General features: G+C 50.4%; 1 protein-coding gene and 1 long non-coding RNA gene across 2 annotated transcripts; one reads left to right on the forward strand and one right to left on the reverse strand.

Moving 5' to 3' along the window:
• Window positions 1-366: 366 nt before the first annotated feature.
• LOC137775272 (uncharacterized) lies at window positions 367-9,963 on the forward strand. The gene is made up of 2 exons (XR_011075993.1): window positions 367-493; window positions 9,663-9,963. It is a non-coding gene; the product is annotated as an uncharacterized lncRNA (long non-coding RNA).
• An 8,091-nt stretch (window positions 9,964-18,054) lies between these two features.
• Window positions 18,055-27,714, reverse strand: MB (myoglobin). Its single transcript, XM_068560796.1, has 4 exons — window positions 27,700-27,714; window positions 27,502-27,604; window positions 21,731-21,953; window positions 18,055-18,288 (listed from the first exon to the last, which is right to left on the reverse strand). Exons 2-4 carry the CDS (start codon window positions 27,594-27,596, stop codon window positions 18,142-18,144), a joined length of 465 nt encoding a protein of 154 aa, XP_068416897.1. The 5' UTR covers window positions 27,597-27,604; window positions 27,700-27,714; the 3' UTR covers window positions 18,055-18,141.
• Window positions 27,715-27,833: the final 119 nt, after the last annotated feature.

Below are 27,833 nucleotides of genomic sequence, written 5' to 3' on the forward strand. Positions count from 1 at the left end.
GGAAGGTTGCCTATCTCCACTTCATTTAGTTGTTTTTCTGGGGTTTTATCTTGTTCCTTCATCTGGTACATAGCCCTCTGCCTTTTCATCTTGTCTATCTTTCTGTGACTGTGGTTTTTGTTCCACAGGCTGCAGGATTATAGTTTTTCTTGCTTCTTCTGTCTGCCCTCTGGTGGTTGAGGCTATCTAAGAGGCTTGATGGGAGGGACTGGTGGTGGCTAGAGCTGACTGTGGCTCTGGTGAGCAGAGCTCAGTAAAACTTTAATCCACTTGACTGCTGATGGGTGGGGCTGGGTTCCCTCCTTGTTGGTTGTTTGGCCTGAGGCAACCCAACACTGGAGCCTACCTGGGCTCTTTGGTGGGGTTAACGGCAGACTCTGGGAGGGCTCACACCAAGGAGTACTTCCCAGAACTTCTGCTGTCAATGTCCTTGTCCCCATGGTGAGCCACACACCCCCCCCCACCTCTGCAGGAGACCCTCCAACACTAGCAGGTAGGTCTGGTTCAGTCTCCCCGGGGGTCACTGCTCCTTCCCCCGGGTCCCGATGCACACACTACTTTGTGTGTGCCCTCTAAGAGTGGAGTCTCTGTTTCCCCCAGTCCTGTCGAAGTCCTGCAATCAAATCCCACTAGCCTTCAAAGTCTGATTCTCTAGGAATTCCTCCTCCTGTTGCCGGACCCCTAGGTTGGGAAGCCTGATGTGGGGCTCAGACCCTTCACTCCAGTGGGTGGACTTCTGTGGTATAAGTGTTCTCCAGTCTGTGAGTCACCCACCCAGCAGTTATGGGATTTGACTGTATTGTGATTGCGCCCCTCCTACCATCTCACTGTGGCTTCTCCTTTGTCTTTGGATGTGGGGTATCTTTTTTGGTGAGTTCCAGTGTCTTCCTGTCGATGATTGTCCAGCAGCTAGTTGTGATTCTGGTGTTCTCGCAAGAGGGAGTGAGAGTACGTCCTTCTACTCTGCCATCTTGGTTCAGGGCCTCTTCCATTCTTTTTTATGGCTGAGTAATATTCCATTGTATATATGTACCACATCTTCTTTATCCATTCATCTGTCAATGGACATTTAGGTTGTTTCCATGTCTTGGCTATTGTAAATAGTGCTGCAGTGAATATAGGGGTGCATGTATCTTTTCAAATTAGAGTTTTTTCAGATATATGCCCAGGAATGGGATTGCTGGATCATATGGTAACTCTATTTTTAGTTTTATATGTAGCCGTCATACTGTTTTCCATAGTGGCTGCACCAATTTACATTCCTACCAACAGTGTAGGAGGATTCCCTTTTTTCCACACCCTCTCCAGCACTTATTATTTGTAAACTTTTTAATGATGGCCATTCTGATGGATGTGAAGTGATATCTTATTGTAGTTTTGATTTGCATTTCTCTAATAATTAGGGATGTTGAACATCTTTTCATGTGCTTATTGGACATCTGTATGTCTTCTCTGGAGAAATTAGATGGTTATATTTAATGAAGCAGAAACAGTCAACTTAGAAGCACCTCCATCAACATCAGGCATTTTGGTTTCTCATGACACTCATGCTCCCAAGCTCTTACTCAGTGCCAGGCACTCTGTGCTAAGAGCTTCACTCGCAGTAAAGCCCCATAGGAACTGTTTACTATCCCCTTTTACAGATGGGGAAAATGAGGCCAAAGAGGGAAGGAAACGAGCATCAGAGTTGAGCTGCCACATAGCCCATCTCATGGCACACATGCGCTGTTCCCTCTGCATAGAACGTCCTTCCTCACCCTTCCTGTATTTGTTGTATAGATAGGAGGATAGATGGACCATGAATGATAATAACAACTCCCTGTCCCCAAGCCCTTTCTCTGTGCCAGGCACTGTGTTAGGTGCTTTACATGTATTGATTCATGGTAAATGGTCACAAGAACCTTATGGATGAAGAACCAGGTACAGCGAGGTTAAGTAACTCACCCAACATCACACCAGCAGAGCTCCGACTTGCTCCCTGGCAGCTGGGGCCACAGGATTCACTGCTACTCCACACTGCCTGGGTGACTCCTGGCCCATCCTAGTCGCTCCCCCCTGCCCCTTGCTAACTCACTGGGGCCCAGGAAGGGGTCCCTCATGCAGGCCATGTGGTCCTGCAGACCGTGTGACCCCGGAGCTGAGTGGACACGGGCAGCAGAGCTGGGAATGGCAGAGCTCGGGGCCCAGAGCTGGTTCCTCTTGCACAGCTGCTGGGAGCACTGCCCTGTCCCCTACCTATGGATGCCAGCTGGATGGGACAGGAGGGGGAGGGCAGTTTCTGCTGAGTCATTCCCAGTGGAACCGAGTCACTGTGTGGGTGGTGTAGGGGTCAGAGAGCTCAGGTTCTGGTAAACTTGTTATTATCATGCTCCTTAGCAAATCCACTAAGGTTACACCTCCCGGGGTGCTGGCGGGGCACATGGGGGACCTTGGAGGCTCCACTCTCTGGAACCTAAACAGTATGGTGGGGCAGAGCTAAAATTAACAATGGGAAACCACCAGCTCCTCTTGCCCTCTAAGGAAAGGGGGCTAACAGGGTCTGTGGGCTTCTGAGGAGCACAGAGCGCTCATGCCCACATTTCATAAGAAGGGAACCGGGCTGCACAGAGCCGGCCGCTTGTGAGAGGGGTGAGGTACAAGGGGCCTGGGGGCAGGCAGCCTGGGGCCAGATCAAGTTCTACCCATTACACTCACTATGTGATCGCAGGCAAGTTGCTTAACCTCCCTTTGCCTCCAAAAAATTCATCTGAAGAAACTGAGATAACGACAGCACCTGCTCCCCAAGAATGAATGGACCTGGCATGGGGCACCAGGACCTTCAGCTTACCCCTTATAGTCTCGTCAATGACCTTACAAGGTAGGCGTTGTGACGGCCATTTACAGATGAAGGAACTGAGGTTAAGACTCTCTCAGGGGCCACGCAGAGCTAGTGAGAGGCAGAAACAGTCAGGGTTCAAACCTGAACAATGTCCTTGTCTCTGCGTTACCTTGCTCCTATTTATTTCTGAGCCTTCTGAGCCTGCCACTATGTGTGGCACCCGTTAGATGCAGTCATTGTTGTCAAGCAAATAGATAAAATGGGTTGGGGGAGGGGTAGTGAGCTCCCCGTCACTCCAGAGGTATGCAAGCATAGCCCGGGCATAGTAGGGGTCCTCAAGCATTGGATTTGGCGTTGAACTCAGTGCTATTCAAGGCCCTTCCCTGCCCCCCTAGATCATAGGGCTCATCACTGTCTTCCCCCGGAACACAAAGAGGACACAGGGATTATTTGGCTTGTTTTACAGTGGGGAAAACTGAGGCCCAGAGCTAGGATTTGCCCAAGGTCACTCATCCAGCTCAAGGTGAATCTGGGCTGGGGCCTCAGTCAAGGTAGATGGTCAGCTGAACCCACCTCACACCACCCCAGGCACAGGGAGTCAGAAAGGTGGGCTCCTGCCTCTGAGGGACTCGAGAAAGGGGGCTGGGTGAAAAGGAGGACGCAGGCCCTTGGACAAGGCAGGGCAAGTCCTGGAGCCAAAGGCAGGCGCTCAGGGGTGTGCGGGGCCAGGGAGCAGCGAAGGCCACCAGAAATGGCAACCTCAGACTCCTTTTGGTCCCTCGTTGGACAAAATGAACAAATGAGGACCCAGAGAGAGATTCTTCGGTCCCAGGACTGTGATATCATGCAGTGCACAGGACTGCGAGAAACGAAGAGGAGGGGGATTTGGGGCGTGGGCCTGGCAAAGCCTGATGCTCCAGCAAAGGTGTAGGATGAGTCACACCAGGTGGGAGTCTTCTGGCCCTTCTCAGCCCCCTTCCGGCTCCTCCCTCGCACCAAAATCAGAAATAGCTGTTATTTTCTAAGCACTCGGGATGCACAAAGCCCCGTTCACTCATTATGTCCTGCATTTATCCTAACACAGCCCTGTGAGATAAGGACTGGGAATACCATCACCTTCATTTCTTCAGAAGAGGAAACTGCAGCCAGAGAGGTTAAGAAATGCCCGAGGCCACACAGCCAGTGAGAGGCAGAGCTAGGAGTTAAGCTCTGCTGGGTGCTGGGTCCCAGGTCTTTGCCCCACGTCACCCAGGCTCTGATGGCCTCCTTCTGGGGGTAGAGGATGCCGCCTCTTCTCTCCAAGGTCATCTCATCTGAACTTCAGGGTGAGAATATCTCAACCTCAGCATTCACCTTCTGGAAAATGACTCGTGCTCTGGTCAAGAAGCCGCAGTCCTCGCCCAGGACGCGGGGCAGGTACCAAAGCGGCCAACAGGGTCAGCTGTAAGCCTTGGGCACCCACGTTGATCACCCACCCAATGGGAATCTCCATTTTTTTTTTTTTTTAAACCAGCTTTTGGGAGCTAGAACTCACATTCCATATACTGCACACCATCAAAGTCCACAGATGAACGGTTTTAGTCTATCACAGAGAAACCATCACCACAATCCCTTTCAGAACATTTTCATCACCCCCAAATGAAATCCTGTATCTCGGGGCAGTCACTTCCCATTCCCCGCCCTCACTGCCCATCCCAGGCAACCACTAATCTACTGTCTCTATGGATTTGCCTCTTCCGGACACTTCTAGAGATGGAGTCACAAGAATTGTGTCTTTCGCAGGCACCTCTTTTTGAAGCCTTATAATCACCTCTTGCAGGAAGACTGTTCTCTCGATTTTATAGGTGAGGGAACCGTGGCTCAGAGTGATCAAGTAACTTGCCCAAGGTCACCCAGCTCGGGAATGGTGGGCGGATTTGGACCATGTCTGTCTGGCTCCAGAGACCCCAGGCCACCCTCTTAGGCCTCAAGCCCAGAGTTGCCTGACAGCTTCAGGGGCCTGAGGTTAGGGCTTTGGGGGCAGGAGGAAGGCGGGAAGGCTAGGGGTGTTTGTGGGTGTGGAAGCCAGGGTTGGAGGGGCAGAGAGCCTGGGGGAGGCACTGGGTCCCACCACCAGACAGCAGGACCCCAGGGAGGAAAGGAAACTTGCAGGATAGGCCGTGGAGGCAGGAAGGGGGTGGGGTGGCCAAATTCCCCCTGGGGCGGCAGTCTGCCCACCTCCCCCCCCCCCCCCCAGCCCCTCCCTCCCCTCGTGACTCCACTGCCACCTCCTCCTGCTCTGGAAATAGCTCTCTGCCCTCTTGCTCCCAGACCCCGGGCCCAGTAGGATGACTCAGCAGGATGACTCAGCAGGATGACTCAGCATGAGCCCCAGAGCTGGCTGTCCTTCTGCCCCCTCCTCCGCCCCCCAGCCCGTCCCTCTCTGGCTGGAGCTCCCAGGAGGTAACTGTCACCAGTCCCACGGCGGCTGTGCCAGGATGGCCTCGGCCCGCACGCCCTCTGGGCCAGGCTCTTCCCTCACGCCCTTCTAGTTAGGGGGGCTCTGCTCACCTTTTACTGGAAACCCCCCTTGGGGGTGCATGTAAGAACTTCAGGTCCTCTTGCAACGCTCTCTGTGTTTTTTAAGTTATTTCCGTATCTTGACCCCCGAAAAACCAAATTTTAGAATATGCTCTTTCAGGCTGCTCTCAGCTTTGGATCCTCAATCCGACCCATCCTACCAGCCCCCTTGGGAATCACCAACTTAATAAGTTTCCCCGTTCATGGATGGGGAAACTAAGGTTCGGAGAGGGAAAGGGGCTTCCCCAAGGTCACCTGGCTGGGAAGGGGTAGGCTTGGAGCGTGAATGTGTATCCCAGTCCCCTGGAAATGGCATTCTGAGGGTTCCGTTGTGGGCCCAGCCTGCCAGTGTGAGGAGGGGGACTCTTGATCCTTGGTGGCTTAAGAGTTAAATGATAGCAGCAGCTGTTTATTACACCAGAGTACCAAACTTTTTTTCACTTTTTCATCCGCTGATTCATTTAGAGCTAGACAGCCTGGGTTGGAATACCAGCTGCAGCAAACTTAGTGCTCTGTGACTTTGAGCAAATCATTTAACCTCTCTGAGCCTCCATCTCCTCATCTATAAAATGGATATGATAATCATAGCCCCTGCCTCATAGGGCCGTAGCGAAGGTTAAATGAGTGAATATGCCTACAGCGCTTAGAAAGTGCCCAGCTCATGTTGAGTGCTTGATAAATGTGAGCTGTTTTATTACTATTCCTGGCGAGTGCATTATGTGGGCCAAACCCAGTGCCCCCCTCCCCTCTCCCCAGCCTCAAGGAGCTCACTGGGAAGTGTAAGAAACTGTCTAGAAGATAGGGCTGCTATGGTCCAGAGAGGTAGGTGCTGGGGTGAAGATTGGGGTTGGGCTTGCAGGACCCAAAAAGGGGGCCTGGCCCAGGCTGGGGGCCCCTAGGGAGCGCCACGATTCTGTGGAAGGTGCCAGCTGGGAGTCAGAGGTCGGAGTTCCAGCTCCAGCTCTGCTGCCCACCTGCTCTGCGACCTTGGGCAGGTCATTTGCTGGCTCTGGGCTGCAGGCTTTTGCCCTGCATGGCGGAGGTGCCAGACTGTGTCTCTGGGGACCTGGGCAGCCAGGCGTCCGGGTGGACAGCCATGGCTCTCTGGGCTATTTTTACCCAGACTGAGGGCAGTCACACACTCATCTTGGAATCAGAACCTGAGAGATGCCAGGGATCCCCAAGGTCATGCAGCACGACCCCTCCTGTGTCTGAGGCTGGGCCAGCTCACTCACCAGCCTCTTTGGGCCCAGTCTGGTCCCATCTATAAAACCCAAGGTAGGGGCAGCCCACTCTCTCTGGTCCCCCAGAACACTGCACCCCAGTTATTACAACCTGACCTCATGCACCCGCCATGCTTGGACACATTGTTATTTTTATTTTAAGCCGTTTAGAAAGCCACAGAAAAGTTATGAGATTGGAGATGGGGAGAAAAGCTGGGAATGGAGATGAGTGACAGAGATGCAGAGACACAGAGATGGGGAGAGAGAACAGAGAGATGGAGATAGAAACGGACAGAGACAAAGATAGAAATGGAAAGAGAGGCATAAGTCAAACGCAAGGAGACAAAGAAAAGTAGAAAAGGATTTAAAGAAAGAGAGAGGAAAGACCCGGGGGCGCGGCGGGGCGGGGGTTGGGGGGAGAAAAGCAGTGGGGAAAGCGCGGGAGGGAGGAGATACAGAGACGAGGGGGGACCAGGTACAGGGTCGGCCAAGCTTTCTCTTCTCTGGGCCTCAGTGGTCTCACCTGTAAAACCACATCTGAGCTAAGTGACCCCCAAGGGCTCCCTGAACTCTGATGTTCAGACCCTGTGGTGTGAGGCATCTTGAGAATGGGTTGGAGTGATGGGTCCCACCAACCTCCTAACTCTTCAGAGTTGGGTCATGCTTTGATATTCACTCTCCACTGTCAGCTCTATATAACTAACCCCATCTGGCATGTGGGAAGCTGAGGATCAGAGAGGGGCAAACGCTTTTCTAAGGCCACACAGCTGACCGTGATGGGAAGGGACGTGGTCTGCTGAATGTGGTGGGTAGGCCTTTCCACCCGCCTTCCGACTCCTTGTGTCTGTGGACCCAGATCCCAGTCTCCCCCGTGGCTGTCACGTCGCCTCCCCTGCTTCATCCCCTCCCTGGCCCTCGGTGCTCAGTGGACCAGGGCAGAGGTGACCCAGCCACATACACGCTCTTTCCATGCTGCCTGTGGACACTCTCTGAACAAAGGGCAAGAAGGGAACATGTGTTCGTCACCCAGGCTCCCTTCTCCCCATTCCTCAGTGAGCTACTGCAGCCTGGGACTCCTTCACTAAGGAAAGAGATAAAACTCAGGGAGAAGAAGTAAAGCGGAGCCTGGGTTCCTGCTGTTGGAGCGTCATGACAGTGTGCCCTCACTGAGTGTGCCGACATCCCAGCCCTCACGGCCAGCACTGTGGGTTCCCTACCCAACAGCCCTCTCCTCAACTCCATCCCACCAGCTGCCTCCCTTTCCTTAAGAGTCTCACGTTGGTTTGGGGGTTCCACACCCCCCCGCAATGATGCTCAGGGAAGATGACTCCAGACGGCCCCAGAGGCGAGTTACAATTGCTCTCAGCCTGTCATGGTGGTCTTGCCTGTGATTGGCTTAAGCATGGACACGTGGTTGTTTCCTGGGAAAGGGAGGCTGAGAGGGAACTGGTCAGAGTGGAGGGAGAGGGGCTTCTAGGAAGTTCTTTGTTTTCGAAAGGGGACATGAAGCAGAGACTTGCCTTTTCCTGCCTTTGGATGTTGAATGAGGATGTGATGCCTGGAGCTGTGGCAGCCATCTTGTGACCTTGAAAGGAAGGTGAATTGTAGAGAAGAAGACCTCACGCCGCATAAGTGACCCCGAGCCGGAGCCCTGTCAAGCCCAAGGGCCATGAGAGGCAATAATGAAATATTGAACTGTTGTATTTTAAACCATTATATTTTAGGGTGATTTATTATACAGCAATAGAAATCAGAACAGTAAGTGTTTCATAGATATTTGGTGAATTCATGTATTGGGTCCATGATTAGGTGGAATTTTTTTTTTTCTAAGAGAAGCTGCCACGTAAAAGAATCCAAGAGTTGCCATTGAGTAGCAGTGACCTCAGGTCCCCTGGAGTGGGTCACCTTTGCTCCAGAGAGCTCCTCAATGGCTTTTCATAGGCACTCCCACGTAAGGTGAGAGGTGAGATACAAGTGACCCAGATCTGGCCAACCCATAGCCTTTGGAACATCACCCACAGCTTAGGAACCTTGCCAGCCCAGCCTGCAGACGCTTAGTGGGGATTTGGTCACTTGGCTTCAACTGGCAGGTCATTGAGTCTCGCCTGCAGAATATCACGGACTGTCATCGGCTCTGCCTCAGGGCGCCCACAGCATGGAGGCCGGGTGGGACTCCAGGACGCAGGTCACTGGAAAAGGGAGTGTCGGCCCGTCCAGAAGGCGTATCAAGGTCACAACCATGTGGCTAGTGACAGGGGCAGCACCAGAGGCTGCCACAGGGGGACAGATCAGAGCCTCCGGGCCTCTTCCCACCACATTTGCAAGGACTGGCTCCCCTTGGACTGAGTTAGCCCTGGACTCTTGGTCAATTCAGGGAGAAGAAAGGAGGCCCCGAATGAGAAGTTGGACTTCCTGCTAATTTGAAAGTGGAGGCTCAAGCTGGTTTTACTTTGAAAAATGTGGGAGTTGGGGTTCTATTTACCCCTAAGGGGATGAGGCACGTCACGCTGCTTAAGTAAATCTGGAGATCCCCCGAGGCAGGGAGCGGTTAAGAGTGAACACCCTGTTACACGTACAGCAGAAATTAACACAACATTGTAAATCAACTATACATCAATAAAATAAATTTTTAAAAAGCCATCAAAACTCAACATTATGGTGGGGAAAAAAAAAAAAAGAGTGAATATGCTGGGTGCAATCCCAACTCTACTACTTCTCAGTCGGTGATCTTAGGCAAGTTGCTTAAACTCTGTGTGTCTTAGCTTCCCCATTTGTAAAATAGGGATGGTGGTTGTACTAGTCAGGGTCCGCCAGAGAAACAGAACCAACAGGATGTATAGAGCGAGAGATTTATTTTAAGGAATTGGCTCACATGATTCTGGGGTCTGGCTAATCTAAGATCTATAGGGCAGGCCGGGAGCTTAGACAGCCCCTTCCCCATCGCCTGCACACTCCACCGTCTAGCACTTACTTAAACCTCTTCTTGACACCCAGGCATCTTAGCCTGGCAGAGATGACCCCCCCAGAATTATCTAAAACCACCACTCGTTTCTCCTTCACAGGATGGGCTCCAGCTCCATCGGAAATGGGATGGAGCTGGGACCTGGGACCTGGTCCATCCCAGCTCTACACCATCACACCTGTTCTTCCCTCTTGCCTGATCCCTACCATAAGGAAGATAAACTTCTGCCCATCCTTCAAGACCCAGCGTGCCTGATCCCCTCTAGGCAATATTGATTTTTTTGTCTCTCCTCGCTGCTTATCACTGTACCCTGTAGACACCTCCGTGCCTCTCTCTCTCTTCCCCTCCTCCCTGTCCCCCACTCCCACCAGATTGCAAATGAAACCGGAGATTTTGTCTTATTCCTTTTTACTTTTACTTCCTTATTACTTTTTGTTGTTGAACGGTCTAATTTTATTTATTTATTTATTTGGCCTCATCTGGAGGCTTGTGGGATCTTAGCTCACCAACCCGGGATTGAACCCAAGCCCTCAGCACTGAGAGCACAGAGTCCTAACTACTGGACCACCTGGGAATTCCCTGAACGGTCTAATGTAAACATGGCATTGCTCTGAGACTGAGCCACACGAGTCTCCAAGTTTATTAGGGCTGCACCCAGTTAGTGGTACATTCATTTGTGCTCAGATATAGGTTTCTCTTTGGTGTTGTGACCTTTACCTGTGTACATGTGCGATCACGTTGATGAGCATCTAGCTTAGAACCGATCCATGCACTTTCTGAAGTTTAACTATTAGCTAACTGTGACGTGACTTTGATGAATATTCTCCCCTCCACTTACTGCCCCAGCCTCCTATGCTCCCGTTCTGAACACCCGAACAGCTGGCCCCATAGCAGAGGCCCAGTGATTATCAGAGGACAGAGGACCAGTGATTATCAATACCGCCAGGTGATACCCCCTCTTTATAACAAACATTTGCTAACATCCCCTTTGCTATCCTAAAATGAAACTCATCCATAATATAACCCACTATTGATACATCCATAATTAAAAAAATTCAATATCATATCCGAACTATAATACGTATAGAGATAAAAAGAAAGTTTTTTTATGATAAAATAAAATGCTTTTCAATATTTAAATGCTTGGGCGTAATGGCACCAGAGGACACATGGAGCAGTTTGATGTTTGCACCTCTTCAATAGAACCGCCCCCTTTGCAATACTTACCAGAGCAGGTGTGTTGGGTGGCTGACTGCATAGTCAGGACAGGCTGGGCTATGCTGCAATGACAAACACTCAGGCATCTCCCAAATCCTCAAGGTGATTTCTCACTCACACTTCACGTTCAGTGTGGTTGGCAGGGCCTCTGCTCTTCCCTGATTCCCAGCTGGACCACAGAGACTCCCTCCAGACCTGCACGTTCATGGCCGCTGTGACCGTGGGGAGATGTGGAGAATACTCACTGGCTCTTAAAACCTCCACCGGAAATGACGCATATCCCCTCGCATTTCATTGGCTACACAAAACTTAACGTGTACCTAACTTGAAACATCCTACCTTGTGCCTGAAAGGAGGGGCACCCAGAGTACTTACGTCCATGATGATGGTCACAGCCACAGAATCCCATGGTGGCACTGCTGTGAGGGGTGCCATTTACTGAAATGGTGAACAAGACTTGGAAAGTTCCCAATTAAAAAAACTTTTTTTCAATGTACACAGTAGTTGTATTCTTGGAACATTTGATGTATTTTTAAACAGTTCAAAGATAATGTATGTATAAGTAAAATTTATAAGTTCTAGAGTTCGGGTCAAGAACGTGGGATAAATCTTCCTTGTGTGTTTTTCCTGCACATTCTAGAACACCCAGCATCCCTCCTTCTCCCCTCCCCCCACTAAATGTCAGTATCCTCTTCACTGCAAAACACACTCCCACAAATACCCAAAATGCCCCTATAGGGGACCATATGTGCCCCACTGAGAGCCACTGATCTAGGCTAGTGGTTGGGACAAACCTTTTCCAACAGAATAGCCTTATTTGGCTTATTTCTAGTGAAATATCATCAGAATCTAAATATACACCTTGGCTGAAAGTACCACCGCTCTAGCTGAGGCAGGGATGCCCACTCTGCCCCACACCTGCCATAAACACCCCCCCTCCCACATCTGTCAGAAGACCCTGAGTCCCCAGTGCTCAAAACCTGGGGCTTCAAATAGCCCAGTTTCATAATCCACTAGGCCCACAAACTCACCTCTTCCCTGTGGTGAGTGGGGGCCATCCTGCCCTTTGAGTGTATCGGATAATTCACGGAAAACTTTGGATGAGGTGGTTGAAGTCTACATTCACCAGGATGGAGGGAAATGTCACCAGCCAGAATGTGAAACATTCTCTACCTCAGATAAGATACTCATCTTCCTTGAGAAAACAATATCCTTTGATAAGTGGAAGTGTTTCCAGCAAAGATCCTGTTCTAAATGTGGTGACAGAGGTTTAGTATTTTTTGTTTCTATTTCTGTGGAAAATGCCACACAGAGAGAGTTTTTATATCCGTGGGGAATGTATATATATATACCTATGTGGTTGGACCAAAGCAACAGAATTGATGCAGGTCAATAGAGGTGAAGTTTTTGTAGCTCTGTTTTTAAAAGATGTACATTTCACTTGCTAGGGGACAAAAAATGAAGTGTGTTTGGGGGTGGGGAGGGAGAAAGAGAGAGAGAGGGAGTGCACACAAAGAAAAATAAAATGTAAGATATAATTTAAATTATGGATAAAATGGCAAATGTGTGTGTGATGTCTGGTAGGCTTTATGAAGCCTGGCCGCTCACTTTTCTTTTTTTTTTTTTTTTTTTTTGTCTTGTTTATGGCTTCCTTTGCTGTGCAAAAGCTTTTAAGTTTAATTTGGTCCCGTTTGTTTATTTTTGTTTTAATTTTCATTACTCTAGGAGGTGGGTCAAAAAAGATGTTGCGAGAGAGAAACGACTTAAATATTCATCAGTAAGGGAATGACAAAATCACAGTGTTACTTCCATACAAAATAAAAAGAGACAGGGCTTCCCTGGTGGCGCAGTGGTTGAGAATAAGCCTGCCAATGCAGGGGACACGGGTTCGAGCCCTGGTCTGGGAAGATCCCACATGCCGCGGAGCAACTGGGCCCGTGAGCCACGACTACTGAGCCTGAGCGTCTGGAGCCTCTGCTCCGCAACAAGAGAGGCCGCGATAGTGAGAGGCCCGCGCACCGCGATGAAGAGTGGCCCCCACTCGCCGCAACTGGAGAAAGCCCTCACACAGAAACGAAGACCCAACACAGCCAAAAATAAAAATAATAAATAAATAATAAATAAAAAATTAAGGGAAAAAAACAAAGAGACAGTTATTAAAAAAGAATGTGTTGGGAGAACGGGGGGTGATAAATTAGGAATTTGGGATTAACATATACACACTACTATAAATAAAACAGATAAACAACAAGGACCTACTGTATAGCACAGGGAACTACACTCAATATCTTGTAATAACCTATAATGGAAAAGAATCTGAAAAAGAATATATATATATACACACACACACAAACACAATATATATATATAGATATAACTGAATCACTTTGCTGTACATCTGAAACTAACACAACATCGTAAATCAACTATATTTCAATAAAAATTTTAAAAAACGATGTTGCTCTCTTTTTTTTAACATCTTTATTGGAGTATAATTGCTTTACAATGGTGTGTTAGTTTCTGCTTTATAACAAAGTGAATCAGCTATACGTATACATATATTGTCGTCACCTGATGCCTCCAGTTCTGCTCAGTTAAAGTGTGCTAAGTCGAGCACAAATGAGTCATCATGCACACAGCTGTTCACAGTTTAACACTTAGCCTTTCCCAGATCTTACCCAAGCTCTGATTTCTTTTATGTCCTCTCCAACTTCTCAGCCTGGCTCCACCCCAAAAGCCACAGTCCCAGGCAGAGACATTAGAGCTGGTTTTTAGGGCCCAAAGAGGTCACCTTGGCTGTCCTGGGGGTGTGAGTCGCGTGGATCTCAGAGCAGCAGGTAAAAGGGACTAAAGGTCGAGATCAGACCTCACAGCGGAGGAGTTAGACAGATGTTCACACCCTCAGACTCACGCAGACAGCTGCACACACTCTTGGCATCCTCACAGAGACGACACACACACACAGACGCATAGACCTCAACCTCAGGAACCAGATATTCAGAACCAGGCTCCACTGATGCCTCCTGATCCTAATGTTTACAATGTTTTACAGTTTACAACATGCCATCATGTCCAGGAGAGAAGTAGGGCGGCCTCGCTCCCATCTTCAGCTCACACCGTTTGAGTTGCCATGATGGAGTGGGCATTGGGCGAGGGGGTAGGTATGCAAAGATAAACAAAACTGAGGGGACCCCTACCCTCTGTGTCCAATAGGGGAGAGACAAAAAGCCAAAGGAAACACAACAAGGGAGAAAAACCAAAGTCATAATTATAAATTGTGGTAAAGATGTCCACTTCTGGAAGTATGGCAGACTAGATAGTGTGAAATACAATCCTAATACCTCAATGATTCTGGATAAAAAAATACTTGAAAAACTGGAAGAAATGTATAACTGTGCAAGCAAGAAAATAAGGAAAATTCTGTATGCAAAATAGCCACGAGGCGGAAAATAGGAAAGAGTCATGGAGGAGAGTTTGAGCCCATGTAAAAAACATCTCATGGGTATTCCAGAAGGACATAATAGATAATAGATATGCAGGAAAGGCGACACTTGAAGAGATATTTTATATATAAAAATCCTATTGGGACTTCCGTGGTGGCGCAGTGGTTGGGAATCTGCCTGCCAATGCAGGAGACACGGGTTTGAGCCCTGGTCCGGAAAGATCCCACATGCCGCGGAGCAACTAAGCCCGTGCGCCACAACTACTGAGCCTGCGCTCTAGAGCCCGCGAGCCACAACTACTGAACCCACGTGCCACAACTACTGAAGCCCGCGCGCCTAGAGCCCGTGCTCCGCAACAAGAGAAGCAACCACAATGAGAAGCCCGTGCACCACAACGAAGAGTAGCCCCTGCTCGCCGCAACTAGAGAAAGCCTGCGCAGCAACTAAGACCCAACGCAGCCAAAATATAAATAATAAATTAATTAATTAATTTTTTTAAAAAGAATGCACTTAAAAAAATATCCTATTGGCTGTGTTTCTCTGGAGAATTCTGACTAATAAGCCATCTCTGAGACTAGTCCCTGTGACTGGACCACCCCCCTATCTCCTCAGATTCCTCAGGGCTCAGCCTTCCCATCTCCGTACTCCCAGAGCCCTAAGCCCATGAGCTCCCCAAAGATGGGGCCAGGCCTGTGGGCTTCACCAGGGCGCCCCAGAGTGAGCCCAGGGCCTGATATGTTGCAGCCCTCAGTAGATATTTGTCTAACGAATACATTTCCCTGCTACTTTCAAGACCTAGCACAGATTCTTTTTTTTTTTTTGGCCATGCTGTGGGGTAGGTGGGATCCCAGTTCCCCCATCCAGGGACCAAACCTGCGCCCGCTGTGGTGGAAGCGCGGATTCCAGATTCTTTCCTTCTCACTCCCACTCCACAGAAGCGTCACGAAGGAGGAGACCATGTTTACCTTATTTGAAGCTGGGACCCCTAGTCCCAACCTGGGTGGGACCTGGCACATAATATTTGCTCAAGGGATATTTGTTAGATCAATGCAGAATATGTGCCATTGCAGGATCACATTTAAAAAATATTAGCCTATATATTCCCCTGGGATTTCCTTTCCTCCTTTGCTCTTTCCTTTTAAGACAGCAAGGCATTTCTGTGCCCAAGCCTCAAGAAAGGATGTAACAGCTGAAAGCAAGAAAAATGTATCCCTTGCCTGGATTTGCAGATTCAAAAGCTCAAACCTGAGAGGAACAGAGAGAACACACAGAAAGGGCAAAAGATTTGGAGGAAATCATGAGGCATCCCTGCTGCCCAGCTGGAAAATCATTTTCTGAACCATCAGAAGGAAAGGACTTGAAAAGGCAATAAGATTGCAGTTGGTGGCGGTTCCCAAAGAAAGTGGTTCTGTCTCTGCTGGGGGCCACTGCTAGCTCAGAGAGCGCCCTTGTGTGAATGAGGAAAAGACACCCTTTCCAGGTGCACAGCTTGGCAACTGGATCACAGACCGGATCTAGCCTTATTAGCCCCTCCCGCACCCCAGCCAGGCACCCATGTGCAGTGCACACCCCATACAACCGTACAGGGAAGCCAGGCACAAGCTCTGCTAATCCCTGCCAGAAGCAGAGAAAGCTCAAACAGGCCTGTGGGGTCTGAACAGAGGAAATCTGTGCTTCATGTCCCAGGCAGAGCCGAATGGGGCTGGGGCGGGTCCCTGGAAAGAAGTGGCGTCAGGCAGAAGGAGCCTTGGGCAGCCTCAGAATTTCCATAAGTGCCTGATGGGGGCAATAACTGAAGACCAGGTGGGGTGCGGCATCCCTGAGGATACTACTGGGGACAGATGACAGCAATGACCAGATTGCCACCTCCCTGCCTATACACACTACAACCTGGCACATGTAAGCTTCTTGGAATTAATTAGTCAAAACCCCAGGGACATTTGGATTGGGGGAGAAACCTCAAAGGGACTGAGATTAAGTTGCTGCCACCCAGCCACAATGAGGATTCCAAATAAAATTTCAGTTGAGTTGTAGAAAAAAAGAAGTTACCCTTTTTGCACGTCAAAGGTATAAACAGATCTTTACCTGCTGTGCTCCAGAAATATTTGTTGAACGAATACTTAATGTGTGTGACAAATGCCTGGTACTTCTCTGAGACCCTGATTTTTATTCTGCCCTGATTTAATTATCAGAGCACATCATCTCCCTGACTAGATTATCAATTGCTTGAGGGCAGGGACCAGATTATTCCACTTTAGATCCTGCACACGTATCCTATACAGAAGTGTTCCTTGCCTGGGCGTTCAATGGAGTTACTATATAAATGCATGGAATTTTTCTCCAGGCTCCAGATCAAAAAGCTCCCCTCCTCCTGTTTTCCCCTCCCCTCCTCTCTCAACTTCTCAGATAGCATAAGAATTCCCAAAGCCTGGAGCAGAGCGGGAGGAGGGGGACTTTTACTCTGTCCTCCGACGCTGCAGCACAGCCTGATAAATGAGCCCGTTAGGATTTGAGACATGTCTGTTTCTGAAGATGGGTTCTGGCCTGTTCAGTGGCCATGAACCTTGGCGCAGTCTGAGGTTTGGGGCGGGGAGGTCGGGCTCATCACAGGGGTCTGGCCACTTGAGGGCAGGGGGCACTAGGTTGCCTGTCCTGGGAGCCCCTGGAGATGTATGGGGCCGAGGACTTGGGCATCTTGGGTGCTCTTCAAGTTCCTCTCGGCTTGGGTCCCCACCACGACCCAGGCCACCAGACCCCTGTCCGTAGCCTCTGCTCCAGCCTCCTTCCTGGCTGCTGCGGTCACATGCCAAGGTTTTATTCTGGGTCCTTGGAGCAAAATTTACACATTCTGCCTATGCGGTTGGCCTTTGTAGACAGGGATTGTGTCTCTTGGCCTGTGTTGGTAAGTTATTCCCCATGCGTCTGTCCTTGCTCTGTGGCCAGAAGGTCAGCGCCTGCCAGCGGCTGGCCGCCTAGCTGTCTCCCCAGATGGAGTCCCTGCCAGCTTCCAGGCCACACATTAAACCCAGCTCTGCCACTTACTAACTAGTATCCTTGAGTTTATTACCTAAGTTGTGGTACCCACAATGACCATCTTCCCCTGATTCTGCATCTTCTGCTCTGGGCTCACACAGCCCCGGGCTCCTGGCACAGATCGACTGCTCGCTGCCCCCACCAGACGAGGCTCTGCCCTCCATCTCCCAGTGCCCAGCACTGACCCTGCCACTGAGTGGTGGCTCTGCCTCCTGCCCATCCTCCTCCCTCCCTCCCCTCCTCCTCCCCATAAGGCTCTCTGCACACGCAATCCCATCATGGCCTTTTCTCCCTCTGAACCCCCCCTTCACTTGCTCCAGGGGATGAAAAACACCAGGCAGAGTCTATGGCATGCGAGTCTTTTATTAAGCCAGGTGAGTCACTCCATCACCTGAGAAGGTACACTTATGTTCCAGACACCACGCATCCCAGGGGCTGGGTGTGGCTGTCCAGCCCAGCCCAGACCTTCTCAGTGCAAGGGGGGCATTCTGCTTTCTTCTCGGGGTGAGGTGATGGATCAGAGAATTACGGCTGGAGTTTAGGTTGACAGTTTGGATTGGGGATTTAAGGTGAGGTTGGAAGGAATTGGGTTGGAATTTAGGTGAAAGGCGAATTGAGTGTGACCCAAACTGCCGGCCACAGTGAGGAGAGCCAAGCTTCTCCTGGTTACCAAGCTGACGACCTTCCACAGGAAACCCGGTCCCCAGGCACGTGAAACCACTTGAACAAACCCTCATCCCCCTCCCTGCCCCCAGCGCCTCCGCATCTCCCACCCGCCTCTCACAAACAAAGCAGGCACTCAGAAGCAAACCCTACAGCTACACGAGATTAAGTCCCCTCCCTCCCTGCCCAGGTGGGTGGGAAGAGGGGCATGGGGGTTGGGGCTTAGCCCTGGAAGCCCAGCTCCTTGTACTTGGCGGCGATGTCCTTCCGGAACAGTTCCAGGGCCTTGTTCATGGCTGCCTGGGCGTCGGCACCAAAGTCCCCAGGATGCCTGCTGTGCAGAACATGGATGATGGCGTCCGAGATGAACTGCAGGGACAGGGGCAGAGGGGTACTGGTCACGGGCAGGACAAGCCAGGGGCCAGATGGGAATCAGCCCGAACCCATCTTCTCTTTATTCCAGGGTCGTTGTTTATTGAGCACTTACTATACATCAGGCATGCGGCTGAGCGGCCTCCATGGATTAACTCCTTTAATCCCACAACCCTGCGAGACAGGTACAGATGGGGAAACGGAGGCCCATCTTGGTACAGCTCAGCTGTGCTCAGCTCGAGGACCCAACCTCGGAAAGGAAGGGAAATGCTCCTATTCCATGGTTTTATCCAGGATTTGGCACTCAGAAAATCTAGAAAGAAACTATTTCCATTTGTGTGTATTTAGTTTTTGCGTTTAATGGCTTAGGATGGAGATTGCTTTAAATAGCCTTTTTGGGGTTTGGGCAGGGGGTCAGAACATCATATTTTCTGTGCCAAGCACAGAGCTGGTACTCAGAAGTATATAGGTGGGAGGGAAGGAGAGAAGGGAAGAGGAAAGGGATCAGGCCTACAACTCAGCCCCAGGACCAACTGTATCTTACACCAGCCTCACCTTCACTGTTTACTTTACCATCCACAATGTCATTACCAGGAAAATGGACACAGGCATCTCTACAGCACGGGGCTGCTTTAGGAACTGAAAGATCTTGTGTCTGTAAGAAGCTACTGTGCTTTTTCAACGGTTCAGAAAGATTTGATGCCAATCACTACCCTGGCCTGTGGTCAAAGGGTGTCATTTTACAGAGGCCCACACTGAGGTCATGTAGCAAGTGGACCCAGGGGATCGTGGACAAATGACAGCCAGAGCCAGGGACAGAGACAGAGAGGGCACTGCGGTTGGGTTTGCCCATTTGCTCCGGCGCCGGGGGTGCAAGTGGCCAAAAGCAGGGTGGGGTTGGGTGAGTGGGGGGGAGCATATACTGAGGGCGGCCTCAGAAGCACAAATGTCGACATCTAGTAAACCCTGCTTGGCTCAGAAACAGGGAGCGCTCCACAAACACCTGCTGCTGGGCATCGATTTGGACACGTGTTTAATTCCCTTTTAATGTCATAAACACAACAAAACGAAGTGGGGGGAGGGACTGACATCAGCAAGCCCTGCCCATGGAGAACTTAGAGACCCAAGTTCCAGGCCCAGCTCCCTGACCTCCATGTGTGACCTCACCTGTAAAATAGGGGCTCGTGACCCCATTAGGTCCCCCCACTCAGTTTTCCTGGGTCAGTGGCAGAGCCACAAATACTTAGAAAATTGTGGGCTGGGGCAGCTGGAAGATTGAGTAAAGATAGTTGCTTTTAGCACCCAGCGCCCTCTGTGCCCCCTCACTCACAGGTGAGAAGGAGAAATTTCTTATGAAGAGCACAGACGAAGGTTCCATAGTGAGGGAAAGAGCAGACATGGGGCTCTGTCTTAATTCTTTTGCAGGGATTATGCAGTAAATTAAACCTGTTTCAAGTAGACCTGGGCTCTAGTCTGCTAGCTGGTAGTGCTACCTTGGCTGTATCATTTTCCCTCTCTGAGCCGGTCTGCTCATCCCTAGAGAGGGGATCCATCATTCAAGTTGTGTTGTAAACACCTCCACATGCCACTGGGGTTCAGATAGAGGAGGAGCCAGGGTCTGCCCTTGAGGAGCTCGTGTCCCAGCCAGGAGACAGCTGGGTAAAGAGACAAATTACAATACAGCCGGGCAGGCGCCATGGCAGCGATGAGGATAAATGCCTTCGCAGCGGAGGGCTGGCAGATGGAGCAGCTGACTGCCTCATGGGCCAGGACAGAGGAGGTGGCTTCTGAGCTGGGCCTTGGAGGATGAACAGGGATTTGCCAAGAGAAGATGGGGAGGGCAGGGACCACTGCTCGTGCAGAATCTCAGATGCAGGACCCGCTCCTCATGTCTGGGGTGCTGAGATGGGCAGGCAGGATTGTTTGTGTGTGACTTGGGGGAGCAGGTAGGGGTGCAGGGTGGTGAGGCTGAAGAGGATGGTGGTGGTGGTTGTTCATGGGAGATGCTGTGCCACAAGGGATTAAGAGCTTGGGTTCCAGAGTACCATAGATCAGATTGTACCTCCTGGCTTATAAGCTGGGTGACCTGGGGCAGGCTACTTAACCTCTCTGAGCCTTCAGTTTCCAAATCAGTAAAATGGGGATGAGAAGAGTACCTACCTGGGGAAGAGAATGCTAACTGCCTGCCCAATGTCCATTTTCTCCTTCTTCCTTGTAAGAGAACACTAGTTGTATTTGGAGTGGTAATAGGCTACATTTCCCAGCTTTCCATGCAGATAGATGTGGTCTTGTAACTAACTTCTGGCCAATGAAATGTAAAAAGCATTGTTGGATGAGATTTCCAGGGCTCCTTAAAAGAGAGACTTCCTCTCTTCCTCTTGCTCTGTTTGGAATATGGACCAGACGGCTGGAGCTCCAGCAGCTATCTTGGACCATGAGTCAACTTTGAGGGTGGACACCACATGCCAAGGATGGCAACACAGAAAGAACCTGCATCCCTGGTGACTATGGGGCTCCCATATCAGCTCTGGGCTCCCTACCTCTGAACTTCTTTTATGTAAGAGGGAAAGAAAACACTGAATGCAATTCCTACATTCATGGGGAAATCGTGAGAATTCCATGCAGTGACCCAGGCAAATAGCTTATCATGGCCCATCCTAACCGGGAGCTATCATAATTATCCTTACCTTTACTGCTGCACCAACCTGCCTGCTGCTCCCATCCCCAGGGGTGATATCCACAGGATCCTTTATCCCCCAGAACCCTAGTGCTCCCTCTTGCCACATCCCCTCCTCCCACTGGGTCTAGACATAAGACTCGAAGCTCAGGCTCTCCCCAGCCCACCCAACTTCTCAGCCCATCACAGGGGGTTCAAACCAATTGCTTATGCCTCTGACACCTGAGGCTTTCTCTCTTCATCTGTAAAGATGTAGGAACTAATAATTTCCACCCGGAATTGAGCCCCAGTTGCTGAACTCCTGCCAACGAGACCTATATGTCTCCGACTCCCAGTGTCACAGGGATTAGGAGCCGGGGTTCTGGAGGAATAGAGACCTAGTCTGAATCCTGGTTCTGCCGTTTGCTGCTTCTGTGACCAGGGACAAGCTACTTAACCTTTCTGTGTCTCAGTTTCCTCATCTGTCGAGTGGGTGTGATAACGGTACCTACCTGTGGAGAGAATGCAAGTTGTGCATCCCATATCCACTTCCTCCTTGGTAACAAGATACTAATTTGGGGGAGAAATATGTTGACTCTCAATGACCCAGGAGGAAGGCAAAGTGGGTGGCAACCCACTTTACAGATGAGGAAACAGGGGAACAAAGAGGAACGACATAGGTCACCCAGCAAGTTAGTGGCTGAGCTGGGGCTTGAACCCAAATCTCATGCCCTTGAGGCCTCTCCTTCCATCCTCCCAGCCGCCCCCGGTCCCGCCGCCCACCTCCAGGTACTTGATGGGGATCTTGTGCTTGGTGGCATGCGACTGGGCCAGGGGCTTCAGCTCCGCCTCATGATGCCCCTTCTTCTTGAGGATGCCCCCCAGGGCGGTGAGCACGGTGTTGCCATGCTTCTTCAGGTCTTCTGAGGCCTTCATCTCAGCCTCTGTCTTCAGGTGCTTGAACTTGTCAAATTTCTCCAGGGTCTCGGGATGACCCTTAAAGAGCCTGTGGGCACAAGGAGGGCTGGAGTCAGATGCAGGGGGTCTGGAGGTGGCCAGACCCGAGTTCAAGCCCACGCTCTCCCAGCTCCCAGCTGTGTGACCTTGGGCAACTCACTTCACCTCTCTGTGCCTCAGCCTCCTCATCCAAGGAATGGAGATAACGAGTCCCTCCTTATAGAAGCGTGAGGATTAAATGAGATAGTATATGCTGAGGGCCACACAAGAAGTGTATAAATGCTTGCTATTATTAAATATTTTTATCATCATCTTCTTCTTATTCATTGTTACAGTGAAAGGCAGGAAAGAAAGACATCTCTGCGTTGCACCTGGCTTCACCCCCATTTCCTCTAAGCTGTTGGGAGCATAGATGACTAAATGGCATCACAGTGGAGCAGGGAAAAGGGGGAGCACTGGGGCCAAAGGACCTGGATTTGTTGAGCACCCGCCGTGTGCCAGGTCCGTGCTAGGCTCTGCACCTGCGCTTCCCTTTAGGGACATATTATTCCCACTTTACAGATGAGAGAACAGAGGCTAAGAAGTGTGAAGTCCTAGCTCAACATCACATGGCCGGGGTGCAGAAGAGCCAGACTGAAATCAGGTCTGAGTGACTCAAAAAGTAGCCCATGCAGGGGACCATCTCTGCAGCTTCCTGCCTGGGGATCGCCCTTTGGCTTCTTAAATACTTCTGGCTCCAGGAGACTCACTACTACCTGTGAGAGCCATTCCAGTCTGAGCTCAGAAACCTCAGAAAGCTCTTGCTTATTTTGCTCTGACTCCCTGCACCTCCCTGGCCCCTCACAGTACCGATGGTGAGGGTCCCTGGTGGGAGCCACCGCTAAAGACCAGGTCCCAGCTCCTGCCAGTGTCCCAGTGAGCTGGCCACAGTGATCTGAGCAGCCACCTGTCGCCTTGGACCTCAGTGTTTCCTGCTGCGGAAAGGTGGAGGTTAGTTAAGGGGAGTCATACCTGCCACCTGGGCGGGAGTGATTTTCCCCATTTCACTCATGGGCAAACAGAAGACCACAGAGGTAGGTGACTTGCCCAGGGTCACATGTCTGGTCAGTGGCAGAGCCCAGACACAAACGCACATGAATGGTTCCATAACTCACGTTCTCTCCCTTGTGTCGCACCCTGAAACCTCTGCAGGAGTGACCCTGTCTGCCCTGACTCCCCCTTCTCCTGTCTAATGGCTTCAGTTCTTTTAAAGGTTCCTCTTTTGTAGCTTCCTGGCTTTGCGACACCCTTAAACCTAACTGTGGACACACTCCAGTGTGCACAAGTATCTCATGGCACACACCCATACTCACAGGGGCGTGCGCACACACGCACATGCACGCACGACGTAGCACGGACGGGAAGCGCTCCCTTTCCCAGGGGGCGTATCCCTCCCGCTTCCCCAGAACACTCAGGGCTGTCCACAGCCATGCCCAATGTCACCACCTCATCTGGGGCGCCGGCCAAACCTTGTACATCACTGACAGTTCATCCCTGGCACCTTTCACACAAGGGTCCCTGAGCTCCTGACTATTATTATCTGGTGACAATGATCCTTGAACTCCTGCCTGACAAATGCAAGACCCAGAACCCACAGGCGAAGGCCTGAGGTCGGGACACTGGAGGAAGACTGTCTGGGGCAGAAGAGGGCCAAGGACCTGGGACCCAAGGCGGCCAGGGATCTCAAACATTTGGGGAGTTCCCTGGATGTCTGGGAGAAAGACTTCGGCACTGAGAATTATGGAAGCTGAGTTCTGGCCCCAGCTCTGCCTCCGATGTGCTGTGTGACGTTGAAGCAGTCACTCGGTTTCTCTGGGTCTTGGCGTAACTATCTGTAAACCAAAAGGGTTGGTCTAGCTGATTTCTCAGCCTCCAAGTTCTAAGGCTTGACCGCCACCTCACCCTCCACTCTCAGCACCTGCCAGCCAGAGAGAGAGCCAGGTTCGCTTTAAACAGGGCAGAAAAATTGGGCTCAGGAGAGCCCACCAGATCATCCTGGCACCACACAGCCGCCTCCCTCTCTTGGCCCCGAGTCCTGCAGCTGGGAGCCCCCAGGGCAGCCACAGGAGGCCATACCTGGATGTTTGTGACAGCAATTACCCGGAAAAGGAGCAGATGGAAGGCCCCCGCCCTGTAGAAACGGGTGGAGGGTTTTTCTCCAGTGTTTCAGAAGTGCTCACTTGCCTTGTGTTTTCATCCTCAATCCTATCGTCAACCTGCCTAGTTTATCACAGGTCTGCTGGCAAGTCAGAGGGAAAGGAGGCCATTTCCCAGCTGTTCTCTGAGCTGAGGCCCAATCAGACACCCACACGGAAGACAGAGGATTCTCCCAGGCCTGCACAAATCTTTCTCTGCTCTAGAACCAAAGAACCAGATGAGGATGGGAACGCATCTCTAGTGTGTCAAGACTGTGGGATGATGTAGCATAGGGGTCGAGAGCAGGCGTAATGATCCAAGTTGCCTGGATTTGAATTCCAGCTGTGGGACTTTGGGCAAGTTACTTAACCTCTTTGTTAGATGTGGTGATCATAATAATATCTACCTCATAAGGTTGTTGTGAGGCTTAAATGAGTAAATATATGTGAAACACTTAACACAGGGCCTAGCAATCACTGTGTACTCTATATATAAATATTTGCTGTCCTCTTTACCATCTCTAGCACCATTATCACCATCACCATCATCTCCTCCATCATCATCACCATCTCCCTCATCATCGTCATCATCATCATCATCACCATCTCCATCATCATCATCATCATCACCATCTCCATCATCATTGTCCCCACCACCATCATCATCATCGTTAGGATTGGGAATTTTTGGTCCTGTCTGTAGCTGCCATTGGGTGGCTCGGACTCTTGGGCCGTGTTTCCTCCCGGCGACATGAGACGTATTGGCCACCAGCAGTGGCTTTCAAACTTTCCATGGCCTCAAAATCCTTTGTTCAAATGCAAAAGTAAATAAAGCAGAAAAAATTTGGGGAAAAGAAAGAAAGGCAGGGGCCTGAAGCCCTCTCAGCAGCCTCCTCCCTCCTGAGCACCCCCTTTCCTGGAGCCAGACTCTCCAACTGACCTTCCAGCTATTATGTTCTAGAACATAATGATCACATACTTGCAGTGAAGCCCTCAGTGTTTTATTAACAGACTCAGCTGAACAGAATTTGCCCTCTTTTATAATCAGAGGAGTGGGAGAAATGACCTTTTCAAGATGAGTAAGAAAGCCCAGGTTCAGCATCTGGAACAGAACCAAAAGGTCAGGTCTTAAAGGGGCACTTTCAGCCCTAGGAGTTTGCAGCCCCTTCTCCTTGTCTCCATATCCCAAACACTAAGAGGGCAGAACCAGTTGGCGTGGTTTCTGCATGTCCTACAGCCTAAGACGTGACAGGCTGTTGGGCTCTCTGGGGTCTGCCAGGGGCCAGCAGTCTCCAGCATCATGTCTCGTCCCTGGCACCTGGCCCCAGGCAGTTCTCTCTGGTCCACCCTGGGAAAGGAGGAGATGTTTCCCCATGACACAATACCCCAAGTCTCCTTCAAGACATCCAAGTCACTGACTTAGGGCTGGCAGCCCCCAGATCACCTGGGAAAGACTCCTGCTTGGCAAACTGGTCTCCCACCCCAGCTACCCGGCCACCTCTCCAAAAGTAAGGTAGGATCATGGAGTCAGAGAATGCCAGGGCATGAGAGCAGGCAGGGATCTCAGAGACAGTGGCAGGCAATCCCTTCACTCAGCAAATAGGGAAATGGGACCCAGAGAGGACTAGCGACTTGTCCAAGGTCACACAGCAAATGGATGGCTGAGGAGTTGATGTCAACTTTGGGCGAGCATTTTGTCCAATCAGGCAGGACCTGTTGCAACCCAAGTAGCCAACCGACAGAGACACAAGAGGAGAAAGACATAAAGGAACACCCCAAGAATCTAATCAGTTAGATTCAACAGAGAACTTGACTGTCCTCTCTCAAGTGTTTCTGGCATGAACTATTAAGGGCTCGAACTCCAGATAACAGGGCTTATAGGACTGGGCATTCTCCCCAGATTTGGGAGCTGGAGATGGGTGAAGCCCGAGGGAGGCTGAAAGGGCATCTAAGTGGGAGAAGATAACCTACTTTGGCTCATAAAGAAGGAGAAATTCATCTGTAAATTAAAGTGTGAAAGACAATCTGTTCACTGGTGGTAACTGGGGCCCACCTTCTCCCACGTGCAGAAATATTGATGTACATACATCGCATTAGGCTTTTGACCTGTGCTGCCCAGAGCATGAGAAAGGGCCAGGAGGAGGGGAGACCTTATCACCATTTGGGGAAGAAGGCAACTGGGACATGAGATTCTATTTACAAGCCACAAGCCATTTTCTACTTGAAAAACTCAGAATTTTGTGGGGGGTTTTGTTTGTTTATTCAGGAACCCCTTGCTACAGAAGGCAAGATGTGCTTGGAGACTATTCTGAGCCCTCAAATTCAAGACATACTCAACATCAAAAGTCACTAATGGGTGGCTTCCCTGGTGGCGCTAGTGGTTGAGAATCTGCCTGCCGGTGCAGGGGACACGGGTTCGAGCCTGGGTCTGGGAGGATCCCACGTGCCGCGGAGCGACTAGGCCCGTGAGCCACAATTACTGAGCCTGCGCGTCTGGAGCCTGTGCTCCGCAGCAGGAGAGGCCGCGATGGTGAGAGGCCCGCGCACCGCGATGAAGAGTGGCACCCGCTTGCCGCAACTGGAGAAAGCCCTCGCACAGAGACGGAGACCCAACACAGCCATAAGTGAATAAATAAATAGATAATTAAAAAAAAAAAAAAACTAAAAATGTACCTTTGAGGTTTTTAAAAAAAAAAAAAAAAGTCACTAATGGGTCTCTGTCTTCTGTTTACTAATTATAATTCTTTAAAGGGCCCAAGTCTAAGCTTCATCTATAATAGTTATTAACATCTTCTGGGACTCACTCTATGCCAGGAATTATGCTGGACCCCCTACATGCATCATCTTATTTAATTCTTATTTCCACTCTATATCGTATATATTAGGATTTCCACCCATTTTATAGGAGAAGAAATTGAGGCTCAGAGAAGTTGTGTACCTTCTTAAAGGTCACACAGCTGCTCGGTGGCAGAGGCAGCTCTAGAACTACATATCTCATGTTGAAAGCCATGTCTCAGCCTTGACATTTTACAGACTTTAATGGACTTGTGACTCTGGGGTCATCCTTCCCTTCTCAGGTCCTTTTTGTCCTCATCCATTAGGTGAGGTGAGACAGATCTCTCAGATTTTTCTTGTTAATTCTGTCTATAATTCTAGGATACCACTTAGTGGGCTCTAGGCATCCAGGATTTGATTGTCAAGCTCCTTCCAGCTGCTGGCATAGGTGTGAGATGGATCCCCTTTCCTTTCCTGACTCCAATCTCTGACACATAAAAGCAAAGGAGAACCAAATAAGGGCTTTAACAAAGTCAACTAACGCAGCCAGCTGGTCAACCCCGGGCAACCGTTCCACCTTGCAGGCGAACATTCTTGATCTTTGGGAAGGAAGTAGGTGATAGGGGAAATGGGATTTCTTCCTTTTACCTGATGAGGATATCCTGCCCATGGCCTGCGACATCAGCTTCCACCTTCGCCCAAATGTTCAGCACCAACTGCCATTCTGCGTCGCTGAGCACCATGGCACAGTCTGAAGAAGAGAAAAAGAGCGAGTGTGGGCTGACCGGGTATCCTGGCTCCGACAGCTGGGGTTTGAGGCTGCCTGGCCCTAAAGGGTTTTTATACCTTCCCGGATGCTTGACAGAGATCACTTGACAGCTCGCTCACTCTCTCTCTCCCCCTCCCTGCACCACCCCCCTTTCATGCAGGGGTCTAATCTTTTCATTTCTCTGGCCCTCACATGGAAGCTATTTTGAGGC

Source organism: Eschrichtius robustus, chromosome 13, assembly GCF_028021215.1.
Source record: "Eschrichtius robustus isolate mEscRob2 chromosome 13, mEscRob2.pri, whole genome shotgun sequence".
Classification (NCBI taxonomy): Eukaryota; Metazoa; Chordata; class Mammalia; order Artiodactyla; family Eschrichtiidae; genus Eschrichtius; species Eschrichtius robustus.